Source organism: Salarias fasciatus, chromosome 5 (genome assembly GCF_902148845.1).
Source record: "Salarias fasciatus chromosome 5, fSalaFa1.1, whole genome shotgun sequence".
Lineage (NCBI taxonomy): Eukaryota > Metazoa > Chordata > Actinopteri > Blenniiformes > Blenniidae > Salarias > Salarias fasciatus.
In genome coordinates, this window is record NC_043749.1 from 15,297,393 (window position 1) to 15,310,639 (window position 13,247).

Genomic DNA, 13,247 nt, shown 5'->3' on the forward strand with positions numbered 1-13,247 from the left:
ACTGCTGACGTTTGTGAACTGCAGGTTCACCCTAACTGGCATCTTTTTGTCAGTTTATAAGATTGGCCTCATCAGACACGATAGATGTGATAACTACAACAGTGCTCTGTCTGCTTCTGCGATATTTACAAATACTAACTATTGTCTTGTTTCCCTACTTGCAGACAAAGGGTCATCATGAGTTCGGACCCGGAAATGGAGTGTTTTGGCCCGGCGGCCGTATACCTCCGGAAGCCAGAAAAAGAGCGGCTTGAAGCTCAAAACACTCCATTTGATGCTAAAACCGCCTATTTTGTCACTGAACCAAGCGAGATGTACCTCAAGGGGAAACTTACCAAGAGAGAGGGCGGCAAAGCCACCGTGGAGACGCTCACTGGGAAGGTGAGTGGACAGCCGTGAGACTACAAGTTCTGCATTACATAGAAAGAGTTTGATGGGATAAGTTGAGATCTGCTTAGCGACATTACAAATGTGGTTCAGAATGTAATCTGAGGTTAAAACCACAGCGTTGGTTACTTTAGCGTTGCTTTGAATGCCCAGTATTGATTACCTCGCTGTGTCATGAAGGTAAAAACAGCAACAGAAACAAGTGAATTTGCCTGTTGCTTCTCAAGAACACTGGTCAAGGGCAAAGCCCCAATGAGTTGGCTGCAACATGCCTGCAGTGGCATAAATTATCCGCAGAAAAAGAATGATACTTGAGTGCAGTGTGGCAGTATCGGTGAGGCCAGGGAATATATGAAAATGAAAGAAGGCAAACACATTTTTAGATATTGTAAAATTCCTAAATATTGTGCCAGAAAATCAACAATGAATGAGTCAGGGTAAAATAGGAGACTGACTGTAGCTGATACACAGTTTGACAAATTTAGTTACACTTCCTTGATGGTAAAAAACCTTGCCTGTTCCTCTTCAATCTGTGCATCAGACTTTGACGGTGAAGGAGGATGAAATCTTCCCCATGAACCCGCCGAAGTTTGACAAGATTGAGGACATGGCCATGATGACCCACCTCAGTGAGCCCGCTGTGCTGTACAACCTCAAAGAGCGCTATGCAGCATGGATGATCTACGTGAGTTTGAGATGACTGAATCATCAGTAAAGGAAATTTATGATGGTTTTGAGGAAAAGTCCTTCCTGAACCATCCTCTTTGACACCACAGACCTACTCTGGGCTGTTCTGCGTCACTGTGAACCCCTACAAGTGGCTCCCAGTGTACGATGCCGTGGTTGTTGCTGGATACAGAGGCAAGAAGAGGATTGAGGCTCCCCCCCACATCTTCTCCATCTCTGATAACGCCTATCAGTTCATGCTCCAAGGTATTAATCTGCTTGGAAACAGCTTCCGTGTTTCATGATAAAGTAGCACTTATAGGAGCTACCATTACTGAGCTACAGCCTCACTGTTGTATTGTCATTTTTCTGTCTTACAGATAGAGAAAATCAGTCCATCCTGATTACGTAAGTGACATAAAACTGATTCTATTAATGATTCTCAATAACTGTATCATGACAGAATTTTAATTTCAATCTCTAACCACAATGCTCAACCCAGCGGAGAATCTGGTGCAGGAAAGACTGTCAACACCAAACGTGTGATCCAGTACTTTGCAACAATCGCAGTTGCTTCAGGCAAGAAAGCCGAGGCTGTTAGTGGAAAAATGCAGGTGAGTTCAAATGAACAATAAAATCCAACATCAAACCAAGTAATGCTAGATTGAAAAGACTGACATACATAGTTCGCACTACTTTTGCGGTTTCTTGTTTAAATTTTCTGTTTAATGCCATCCTGTGTTTTGGCACATGCGATTTCACTGTATACCATGAAATACTATGAAATATTAATAACTCTAATGCTTCCCCAAGGGGTCCCTGGAAGATCAAATCATTGCAGCCAACCCCCTGCTGGAAGCTTATGGCAATGCCAAGACTGTGAGGAATGACAACTCTTCTCGATTTGTAAGTCGCTTTGCTCAGTTAAAGATAAAGTCATATGGGTTGCTATTTTGTGGTGTCAGTTGTTGAAGAACATTCGTTAATTGTATGCCATTATGCTTTACAGGGGAAATTCATCAGAATTCACTTCGGGTCAACTGGAAAGCTGGCTTCAGCTGATATTGAAACATGTGAGTTTGTTTGTGAAAATCATTTAGTCTTTCTTTAACTGTTCATTGAAGGTTTTCTTGAATCAAATGTCTTCCTCATTCAACAGATCTGCTGGAGAAGTCTCGGGTGACCTTCCAGCTGTCTGCTGAGAGGAGCTATCACATCTTCTACCAGCTCACAACAGGCCACAAGCCTGAGCTGATAGGTTTGACCAATCAATAATAACAAAATACTGTGAATTCACACTTTTATGTAACTAGACACATATTATGATTCTGATTTAAATGCCTTGTTGTTGTTGTTTTTCAGAGGCTCTTCTGATCACCACCAACCCTTATGACTATCCCATGATCAGTCAGGGTGAAATCACCGTCAAGAGTATTGATGACATTGAAGAATTCATTGCCACTGATGTGAGAACAACTTCTTCACTGTTACTATATATTCAGCAGGAGAAACCTGACTTATATCCACTGTTGAGATTGAAGACTATGCCCAAATAAAGGGAAATATTCGAAACCCACCAAAGCTGATAGAAGACACAGTAACACCAAATGTTTTTCTACCTTGTCTTATTGTAAATTAGATAATTAGATTGATCCAGATATTAGTACAGTATTCCAGGTGAATTTTTTTTCGTTCTACTACAAAGTTGTTGTTGTTTTTGTTTTTTGTTTTTTGTTTTTTTTGTTTTGTTTTTTTACTTGTCCTGTCTAGCATGGAAGCAGAACTACAAAGTTTAATCTTATTTGTGTGTTTTTCTTTTCGGTCACATCATAGACTGCTATCGACATCCTGGGCTTCAATTCAGAAGAAAAGGCGAGCATGTATAAGCTGACTGGAGCTGTGATGCATCACGGAAACATGAAGTTCAAGCAGAAGCAGCGAGAGGAGCAGGCTGAGCCCGATGGCACTGAGGGTAGGACATTACACTTGTCTTTAACCCTATAGGAGAGAAGTGTATATCACTTGAGAAAGAGCATTTGATTTGATATGTATGTCTTAATCTTCTGTGGTTTAAGGAGAACTATTTGTGTCCTTTTCTTAGTGGCTGATAAAATCGCATACCTCATGGGCCTGAACTCTGCTGACCTGCTGAAAGCCCTGTGCTACCCTCGAGTGAAGGTTGGGAACGAGTTTGTGACCAAAGGGCAAACTGTTCCTCAGGTACAGATGTCAACAAGAGACACATAAAATTAATACATAACTCTAAGGACTGTTTTGTTTTTCATTCCAACAACTTTTAATTGCTCTAATTTTTGTTTTTTAAAACCAGGTCAACAATGCGGTCTCAGCTCTCTGCAAGTCTGTCTATGAGAAGATGTTCTTGTGGATGGTGGTCAGAATCAATGAGATGCTGGATACCAAACAGCCAAGAAGCTTCTTTATTGGTGTCCTGGACATCGCTGGCTTTGAAATCTTTGATGTGAGTAAATTGCATAACGCACTTGTTTATGATGAGAGTACCAACAAAGTATTACAGTAAAATATTTCTGCACTAGCTCACTTAAAATGTTTTATTTCATCAAGTAATTTGAAAGGGCTTCATTTAGAAAATCAATTGATTGTTCTTTTGAATGTTCAGTTCAACAGCTTGGAGCAGCTGTGCATCAACTTCACCAATGAAAAACTGCAACAGTTCTTCAACCACCACATGTTTGTCCTGGAGCAAGAAGAGTACAAGAAAGAGGGAATTGAATGGGAGTTTATTGACTTTGGTATGGACTTGGCTGCTTGCATTGAGCTTATCGAGAAGGTGAGCAACACGGGATATATTCACAGGGTGTGCCACAAAAAGGTTTAAAATCTTTTACTGATTTTTTTTTTTTTTTTTATCCTACTTCATTAGCCAATGGGCATCTTCTCCATCCTAGAAGAGGAGTGCATGTTCCCCAAGGCTACAGACACAACCTTCAAGAACAAACTGTATGATCAGCATCTTGGAAAAAGTGCCCCCTTCCAGAAACCAAAACCTGCCAAAGGCAAGGCTGAGGCGCATTTCGCTCTGGTGCACTATGCTGGCACTGTTGACTACAACGTTATGGGCTGGCTGGACAAGAACAAGGACCCCCTGAATGACTCCGTGGTTCAGCTCTACCAGAAGTCTTCAGTCAAGCTGTTGGCCTTGCTTTATGCTTCTCATGCCGCAGCAGACGGTAATTCACACATTTTTGAGAGCAGGAAGTTTTCATGACAGCGATGCACCAGCTTTGTTAAATGCTGTCGCAGTTGTACTATTTGAAATTTAATGGAGCTTGTTTCAGGTAATAACCTAAATTTATTTTTCTTGTCACAGCTGAGGGAGGTGGCAAAAAAGGCGGCAAGAAAAAGGGTGGCTCTTTCCAGACAGTGTCTGCTCTGTTCAGGGTGAGCATCACAAAAGACTGGACAAACAAAATGCTCCTAAAAAAAAGTAACATAGATCACACAGCCTTAAAAGTTAAGAAATGACAATTTTTTTTGTATTTCAGGAGAATTTGGGCAAGCTGATGACCAATCTAAGGAGCACCCACCCTCATTTCGTGCGCTGCTTGATTCCAAATGAATCAAAAACACCTGGTAGGATGAACACCGTTGGCTAATTTATTATTATAATATCGAATGTGTGAAACAAGACGGCACCTAACTGCATCTGGCTCTGAAGGTCTGATGGAGAACTTCCTGGTCATCCACCAGCTGAGGTGTAACGGTGTGCTGGAAGGCATCAGGATCTGCAGGAAAGGCTTCCCCAGCAGAATCCTCTACGGTGACTTCAAGCAGAGGTAGTTATTTCGACTGCATTTTAAATTCTTATAATGAAATATTCCTCATTGAGCTGTATATCCTCTGTCTAGATACAAAGTCCTGAATGCCAGTGTCATCCCCGAGGGGCAGTTCATCGACAATAAGAAGGCCTCAGAGAAACTGCTGGGCTCCATTGACGTCGATCATACTCAGTACAAATTTGGACACACTAAGGTAGAGTAAACGGAAAAAAAAAGACTGACAAAGTGGCGTAAAACAAGCTACTGTCGATTCCTGGCCTTTTGATTGATTGATTGATTGATTGATTGATTTTATTTGTTTCATTCAAGAAATGAAAAGGAACAGAAAGAAGTGAGACTTATGATGTCTGCCCCTATCAACATAAAATAAATGACAATTTGTCAAGATTTGTTAACATATCACAAAAAAAAATGCAAAATTCAATACAACCATTTCACTTAATCAAAATACAAATACGACCATTTCATTAAATAATTACAGATCAAATACAACCATTTCCCAAAATGTAAATACAAAAAAAAAAAAACCTTAATGAAATATTTTCAAAAGAAACAATCAATTCTAAGTTTGACCATTCTTTAAAACAGAGTCATACCCTCTCAATAACTGTGCTTTTAAACATTTCTTGAAGATGTGAATGGACTGAGACCTCTTCATTTCACTGTCAAGTTTATTCCATAAATTGATTCCTTTTGTTGTGATGCATCTTTCTTTCAATTTGGTTCTTGATTCCGGTCGTTTGAAAACTTCAGTGCCTCTTAATCTATATTGACTGTCTCGCTTTGCAAATCTATTCTGTAAATTAAATGGTAATTTTTTCCGGTGAGCTTTATACATAGTTTTAAGAAGGTTGAGTTCTACCAATTCTTTAATTTTTAAGGATTTAAAAATGTTTTATGTGTTTTCAGGTGTTCTTCAAAGCTGGTCTGCTGGGATTTCTGGAGGAGATGAGAGATGAAAAACTTGCTATCCTGGTCACAATGACTCAGGCTCTGTGCAGAGGTTTCCTCATGAGAAGAGAGTTTGTCAAGATGATGGAGCGCAGGTACAATAGATACTAACTAAACTATTTAATGGACAAACTCTTTCTCAAAATAATATTCTCAAATGAAACTAAGCTATTTCCCTGGATGTTTTTTATCAACAGAGAGGCAATTTACTCGATTCAGTACAACATTCGCTCGTTCATGAACGTCAAAACGTGGCCATGGATGAAGCTGTACTTCAAGATCAAGCCTCTGCTGAAGAGTGCAGAGACTGAGAAGGAGATGGCTCAAATGAAAGAGGACTTTGAAAAGACCAAAGAGGAGCTGGCAAAGGCTCTCGCCAAGAAGAAGGAACTAGAGGAGAAGATGGTTTCTCTGCTGCAGGAGAAGAATGACTTGCAACTCCAAATCGCATCTGTAGGTTGAATTAAAAAAGAAATTTGCCACTTCATAGACATACAATTTCATGAATAAGAAATTGTTTTACAATGTTCTTCTAGGAAGGTGAAAACCTCGCTGATGCAGAGGAAAGGTGTGAGGGCCTCATCAAAGCAAAAATCCAACTGGAGGCTAAAGTCAAAGAGACAAGTGAGCGGCTGGAGGATGAGGAGGAAATAAATGCTGAACTGACTGCAAAGAAGAGGAAGCTGGAGGACGAGTGCTCTGAGCTGAAGAAAGACATCGATGACTTGGAGCTCACCCTGGCCAAAGTGGAGAAGGAGAAACATGCCACCGAGAACAAGGTCAGTATATCAGCTGAGACACTTCAAAGCCAACTCTTGACAAATACAAAAACCTTTCTTGTCTCTTCATATCTCCAATACAGGTTAAAAACCTGGTTGAAGAAATGGCTTCCCTTGATGAGACCATTGCCAAGTTAACCAAAGAGAAGAAAGCCCTCCAAGAGGCCCATCAGCAGACCCTCGATGATCTGCAGGCAGAGGAAGACAAAGTCAACACTCTGACCAAAGCCAAGACCAAGCTGGAGCAGCAAGTGGACGACGTGAGTAATGATGAATATTGATTTCAGGTTCTCTGACAATGAATATCATAAAATTGACATCAAATCTGTGGTTGAACAGCTTGAAGGTTCCTTGGAGCAAGAAAAGAAGCTTCGCATGGACCTTGAGCGAGCTAAAAGAAAGCTTGAAGGTGATCTTAAACTGGCCCACGAAACCATCATGGACCTGGAGAATGACAAGCAGCAGTCTGACGAGAAATTAAAGAAGTGAGCAATATGCAATACATAATCTGAAATACTGTATTTGTGTTTGATCTGCTTCTACTTCACACAGTGCAATCGTCCTTCTTATTTTTGAGATTAATAGCTAAAAAACAAAAGTGTTTTCTTTTGAATGTCTAAGAGTAGCAATTGACCGTCAAGTTGATCACAATCCAGTGCTGCGTGTTGAAAACTTAAAAAAACTATCATTGTGGATGTAAACATTTGGTTTGGATTTTTCTCCCACACAGGAAGGACTTTGAAACGAGCCAGCTTATCAGTAAAATAGAGGATGAACAATCCCTGAGTGCTCAGCTACAAAAGAAGATCAAAGAACTTCAGGTTAGCAATACTTCAGCCACAGCAATCTGTTGATTCTGTGATTCTCAGACGTGTTTGACTCGTACAGGTATATTAAAATGTGTTGGTTGTTTGAATATGTCAACGTCAGGCTCGCATTGAGGAGCTGGAGGAGGAGATCGAGGCCGAGAGAGCAGCTCGGGCCAAGGTGGAGAAGCAAAGGTCTGACCTCTCCAGGGAACTGGAGGAGATCAGCGAGAGGCTCGAAGAAGCTGGAGGAGCAACGTCTGTCCAGATCGAGATGAACAAGAAGCGCGAGGCCGAGTTTCAGAAGCTGCGCCGTGATCTTGAAGAATCCACCCTGCAGCACGAGGCCACCGCCGCCGCTCTCCGCAAGAAGCAGGCCGACAGTGTGGCAGAGCTGGGGGAGCAGCTTGATAACCTCCAGAGGGTCAAGCAGAAGCTGGAGAAAGAGAAAAGCGAATACAAGATGGAGATTGATGATCTCAGCAGCAACATGGAGTCTGTTGCTAAATCAAAGGTACGTTTCAATACATTAAAGTAAAAATATTTCAGAACTCACATAAGCGGTGATCTTTGCATTTATTCAGCACTTGTAAAATGTAACTTTGATACAATAGATTTGATGAATGCAGCTTTCAAAATTGACATTTCTGACCTTTTTTGGTCGTCTTGTACACTGAAGAGACATTTCTAAAGACTTGAAAGCACAGTGGCTTTTGACAGACGCACACAAATGACTGCATGAAATTAATAACACATTTTTAAAAAAAATAAGAGATTCCAGTTTAAGATCTCAATAAATAAAGAGATGCTTTGTAAATAAAAACTTTTGGTATTTTAGGCAAATTTGGAGAAAATGTGTCGCACTCTTGAAGATCAGTTAAGTGAGATGAAGACAAAGAATGAAGAACACGTCCGACAGCTTAACGACATTGGGGTACAAAGGGCAAGGCTGCAAACAGAAAATGGTAAGATGTTTTTTTTATTGTGTTTGGCTCATGTTTCCAATAAAATTGACATATTCAAATATTTTGCTGGAACTCAGGTGAATTCAGTCGCCAGCTGGAGGAAAAAGAAGCCCTCATCTCTCAGCTGACTAGAAGCAAGCAGGCTTTCACTCAGCAGATCGAGGAGCTCAAGAGACATGTTGAAGAGGAAGTTAAAGTAGGTTCATGCTAAAATCACAAGCAGGCCGTGTTTGATATCCTTTCAAAGTTTCATGTCAAACTAATTTTGAATCACGTCTATTTTTCTGCCAGGCGAAGAACGCCCTGGCTCACGCCGTCCAGTCGGCTCGTCATGACTGTGACCTGCTCAGAGAGCAGTACGAGGAGGAGCAGGAGGCCAAAGCTGAGCTGCAGCGCTCAATGTCCAAGGCCAACAGCGAAGTGGCTCAGTGGAGAACCAAATATGAGACTGATGCCATTCAGCGCACCGAGGAACTGGAGGAAGCAAAGTAGGCTTCATCATTTCATTGATTTAATTGAACACGATTGAGCAGTTGCTCATCATGACGTGTTTTTGCAGGAAAAAGCTCGCCCAGCGCCTTCAGGATGCAGAGGAGTCCATCGAGGCTGTGAATGCAAAATGTGCCTCTCTGGAAAAAACCAAACAGAGGCTGCATGGTGAAGTGGAGGACCTGATGATCGATGTGGAGAGAGCAAACGCACTCGCTGCCACTCTGGACAAGAAGCAGAGGAACTTTGACAAGGTACTACTTTGAGGCACTGCTGAATAAAATAGGCATGAAGGAGAAAAAGAAAAGCTAAATATGTCTTCAAACCTTCAGGTTCTTGCAGAGTGGAAACAGAAGTACGAAGAGAGCCAGGCTGAGCTGGAGGGAGCTCAGAAGGAGGCTCGATCTCTCAGCACTGAAATGTTCAAGCTGAAAAATTCATATGAAGAAGCTCTGGATCACCTGGAGACTCTGAAGAGGGAGAATAAGAATCTGCAACGTAAGAAAAAAATGAATACATGTATGATTTTTTTTTCATCCTGTCAATGAAAACACTGACAGTGGCCTATCTCTACAGAGTTGTCCAGTCGGTTTTTATCACTCATTCACACTTTTAAAAAGTTTTGCAGCACAACTTTGAGATAGTGCATGTCCAAAAGGGACCGCTGAGCTAAATGCGCACGATGTATGGTTCCACTAAGACAGCTAACACTATATGTACATTATGTGTACACACGTTGCAAAATAACAAGCTCAAATCTAGTTTTGAAATCAAACAATGAAACATTCTCTCTTACAGAGGAGATCTCAGATCTAACTGAGCAAATCGGTGAGAGTGGAAAAACCATCCATGAACTGGAGAAAGGGAAAAAGACTGTGGAGACAGAGAAGTCTGAACTCCAGACTTCACTTGAGGAGGCAGAGGTAATGTCTGCTAAAGCATTGCTGATCAAACACAGCTGCATTGCTTGCTTCTGAAGCTGCATAATCATTATTTTTGTATCAAGGCCACCCTGGAGCACGAGGAATCAAAGATTCTCCGCATTCAGCTTGAACTCACACAAGTCAAGAGTGAAATCGACAGGAAACTTGCAGAAAAGGATGAGGAGATTGAACAGATCAAGAGGAACAGCCAGAGGGTGATTGAGTCCATGCAGACCACTCTGGATGCTGAGGTCAGGAGCAGGAACGACGCCCTGAGAATCAAGAAGAAGATGGAGGGAGACCTCAACGAGATGGAGATCCAGCTGAGCCACGCCAACCGCCAGGCCGCTGAAGCCCAGAAACAGCTGAGGAACGTGCAGGGACAGCTCAAGGTATCTTAGATTCTGAGAGTCAATCACAAAATTTTGTTTAGATTCAGAATGTACTGAAACTGAGCTTCGTGTTTTGCATCCAGGATGCCCAGCTGCACCTGGATGAAGCCATCAGAGGCCAAGAAGAAATGAAGGAGCAGGTCGCGATGGTGGAGCGCAGGAACAACCTGATGATGGCTGAGATCGAGGAGCTGAGAGTTGCTCTGGAGCAGACCGACAGGAGCCGCAAAATAGCAGAGCAGGAGCTGGTGGATGCCAGCGAGCGTGTGACTCTGCTGCACTCTCAGGTGAGTGGCTGACTGAAACAGCATCAGGAAAGACAGACTTGAAGAATTTATGGTTAACAGTTGTTGCCATTCGTTCAGAATACCAGCCTGATCAACACCAAGAAGAAGCTGGAGGCTGACCTCATACAGGTCCAGGGTGAAGTGGAGGATTCTGTCCAGGAAGCAAGAAATGCTGAAGAAAAGGCGAAGAAGGCCATCACTGATGTGAGTTATCTTGCTTTATTTCTGTGCAGTACCTTCTTTTTCCAAAAATAGTGGAAATGTTTCCAATAAAACATCTTAAATATCAGGCTGCCATGATGGCTGAGGAGCTGAAGAAAGAGCAGGACACCAGCGCTCATCTGGAGAGGATGAAGAAGAACCTGGAGGTGACTGTGAAGGACCTGCAGCACCGCCTGGACGAAGCTGAAAATCTGGCCATGAAGGGCGGCAAGAAGCAGCTCCAGAAACTGGAGGCCAGGGTAATTGCCTTTCAAAGAAACCACTTAATATTGCAAGTCAACCAAGAAAACACAGTGCATTTAAAAGTTTTTGCGTCACTTCATCTGCTAAGGTTCGTGAACTTGAGGGTGAAGTCGACGCAGAACAGAAACGTGGCGCTGATGCAATCAAGGGAGTGCGGAAATACGAGAGAAGAGTTAAAGAACTCACCTACCAGGTACGCTTCTCTTTACGTTTTACACTTTAGACACTATGATAAGTGAAGAGTTTGAACTACCACATTTATGCCATCTTCACTTCAAACAGACTGAGGAGGATAAGAAGAATATCGCCAGACTTCAGGATCTCGTTGACAAGCTGCAGCTGAAAGTGAAATCCTACAAGCGACAGGCTGAGGAGGCTGTGAGTACAACTCTTTAGCTTTTCATGTTAGCTGTCCAATGTACAGAATTTGACTATGATGTTTTGTTTTTTTTTTGGTTTGTTTTTTTTACACAGGAGGAACAGGCCAACTCTCACCTGACCAGGTACAGGAAGGTGCAGCATGAAATGGAGGAGGCTCAGGAACGGGCTGACATTGCCGAATCGCAGGTCAACAAGCTCAGAGCCAAGAGCCGTGAAATGGTCAAGGTAACAAGAAGCCATCTAACATAAATCAAGCTTTGTATGAATATTGGTCTTTTAAATCAAGGTTACCTGGTCAGTTTTTATAGCACCGAATTGTTCTTCTGTTTTAGACCAAGGATGAGGAGTGATGAAGAGATCATCGACACAGCAGTGACAAGAAGTCATACAATATGAGCTACTTGCTTACTGTTGTATGTTAAACATGTTGTAATCACCTAAAATAAATACAAGATAGTTTGTTGCACCATCTTGTGTCTGTGCCTTTATGAAGTTCTTCCAAGAAATCAAAGGACCCTTCTCATTTCGGCTTGCAGTAACCACAGCCGCTCAAGGTACATTTTGCAAGATGAAAACTTCGAATGACCTCTCTGCATTTTCTGATATCACACATTTCTGTGCAGTTTAGTTTTTGTTCACAAGGTATCTCTCTGGGTTTGCAATTTTTCTCACCAAACTTTTCATGAATCTTTCCAGCATGAATTCTTCTGAAACATATTTATACATCCATCACTTTGGTCAAAATCAATACCGACGAAAAGGATCAGTTTCCCAAGTCCTTTATCTTGAATCTGGCTGTGAGCTCGTCTTCCACCACATTCAGTGCATTTTAATCACTTGTAGCAATCATCAAATCATGAACCTATATTAGCAAGATCACTTTTTCATTTTCTTTCACCCTCATCTAACTATGAAGATCAATCAATCAGTAAATATTTATTTAAATAGCACTTTTTATCCAAATGAAAAAGCAACACAAAATGCTTTACAGCATTTAGATCAGCAAGGCTTTGTGAAAAAAAATCACTCAGATACAGTATACTCATATAAAATGTTTCTCCTTTTTGATTTTAACACTGCTCAAGTGCTCATTGATTTTAAGAATTTGCATATAGTTTTGTTTATCTTTTAAATAATCACTCACACACACCCCTGGCAATTACACAGCAGCAAAACTCTGGACCAGCCTGATGTCGCCTGGTCTTACTGGAGAAGAAGTGAAAACAACACAGCAACAAAGCCAGTTACAGTCATTACAGTGCCAGCTGAAAGCATTACTTGGCCCAAGGTGGCGGGTGCACATTTCCATGCAACCCTTAGAGCTAATAATCACTAAGAATAAATACTATATGTTAGTTCTATTATGATAAAATGTCACACATATAAATAGGCTGATATTAGGCTTGGGGTTCAATTATCAGGAAGCACACTGAGGCACCCTGCAAAATCTATCAAATCTTTTTAAAAAAACAAACATAGTATGTTAAAAGATTCGAGTGTAAGAAAGAAAGAGGGTAATTCAACAGTCAGTATTGTCAAGCATGCATCCATTTTCCACACTGTTTTATCCAGCTGAAGTCCTGTAGGGTGCTGGAGCACATCCCGGTTGAGTGTGGCTGAAGGCAGGGTGGACCCCAGACAGATCAGCAGTCCATCACAGAGACAGACAGTCACACACAATCACTCACCTACAGGTAATTCTAAAAAGAAAAAGCTCAAATGGGAGGAAATTGAAGAAAAACACACAAGGAGAACATGTAATCTCCAAAGTCCTACCACAACTTCAACCTGGAACCTTATCAGGTGAGAGCTGACCAAATATAGTTTCTTTTAATTATTACATTGAATGATTTCAGCAATTTATTTTGTTTTTGTATGACATCATCTCTGTTTTTTTTTTTTTATTTCCCCCAATTCAAACGACAGTATAGGCCAGTG

At 41.5% G+C, this 13,247-nt stretch overlaps 1 protein-coding gene across 1 annotated transcript; it reads left to right on the top strand.

Moving 5' to 3' along the window:
- The first annotated feature begins 177 nt into the window (after positions 1-177).
- Positions 178-11,778, top strand: LOC115389323 (myosin heavy chain, fast skeletal muscle-like). The gene is made up of 39 exons (XM_030092817.1): positions 178-381; positions 929-1,072; positions 1,164-1,320; positions 1,434-1,461; positions 1,556-1,667; positions 1,867-1,959; positions 2,063-2,126; positions 2,213-2,311; positions 2,416-2,519; positions 2,887-3,025; positions 3,155-3,273; positions 3,383-3,532; positions 3,692-3,862; positions 3,956-4,262; positions 4,403-4,473; positions 4,578-4,665; positions 4,751-4,868; positions 4,941-5,064; positions 5,781-5,917; positions 6,020-6,275; positions 6,359-6,601; positions 6,685-6,861; positions 6,941-7,086; positions 7,332-7,422; positions 7,532-7,921; positions 8,246-8,372; positions 8,450-8,568; positions 8,664-8,860; positions 8,932-9,115; positions 9,194-9,359; positions 9,660-9,784; positions 9,868-10,176; positions 10,260-10,463; positions 10,542-10,667; positions 10,754-10,924; positions 11,017-11,121; positions 11,211-11,306; positions 11,403-11,534; positions 11,642-11,778. Exons 1-39 carry the CDS (start codon positions 178-180, stop codon positions 11,657-11,659), a joined length of 5,811 nt encoding a protein of 1,936 aa, XP_029948677.1. The 3' UTR covers positions 11,660-11,778.
- Positions 11,779-13,247: the final 1,469 nt, after the last annotated feature.

Excerpts from the sequence above, each read along its gene's own strand:
- LOC115389323 (XM_030092817.1), top strand. The coding sequence starts at position 178 with ATGAGTTCGGACCCGGAAATGGAGTGTTTTGGCCCGGCGGCCGTATAC. Across the intron at positions 3,533-3,691 it reads CTGGCTTTGAAATCTTTGAT|TTCAACAGCTTGGAGCAGCT; the intron begins GTGAGTAAATTG and ends TTGAATGTTCAG. Across the intron at positions 10,177-10,259 it reads ACGTGCAGGGACAGCTCAAG|GATGCCCAGCTGCACCTGGA; the intron begins GTATCTTAGATT and ends TTTTGCATCCAG.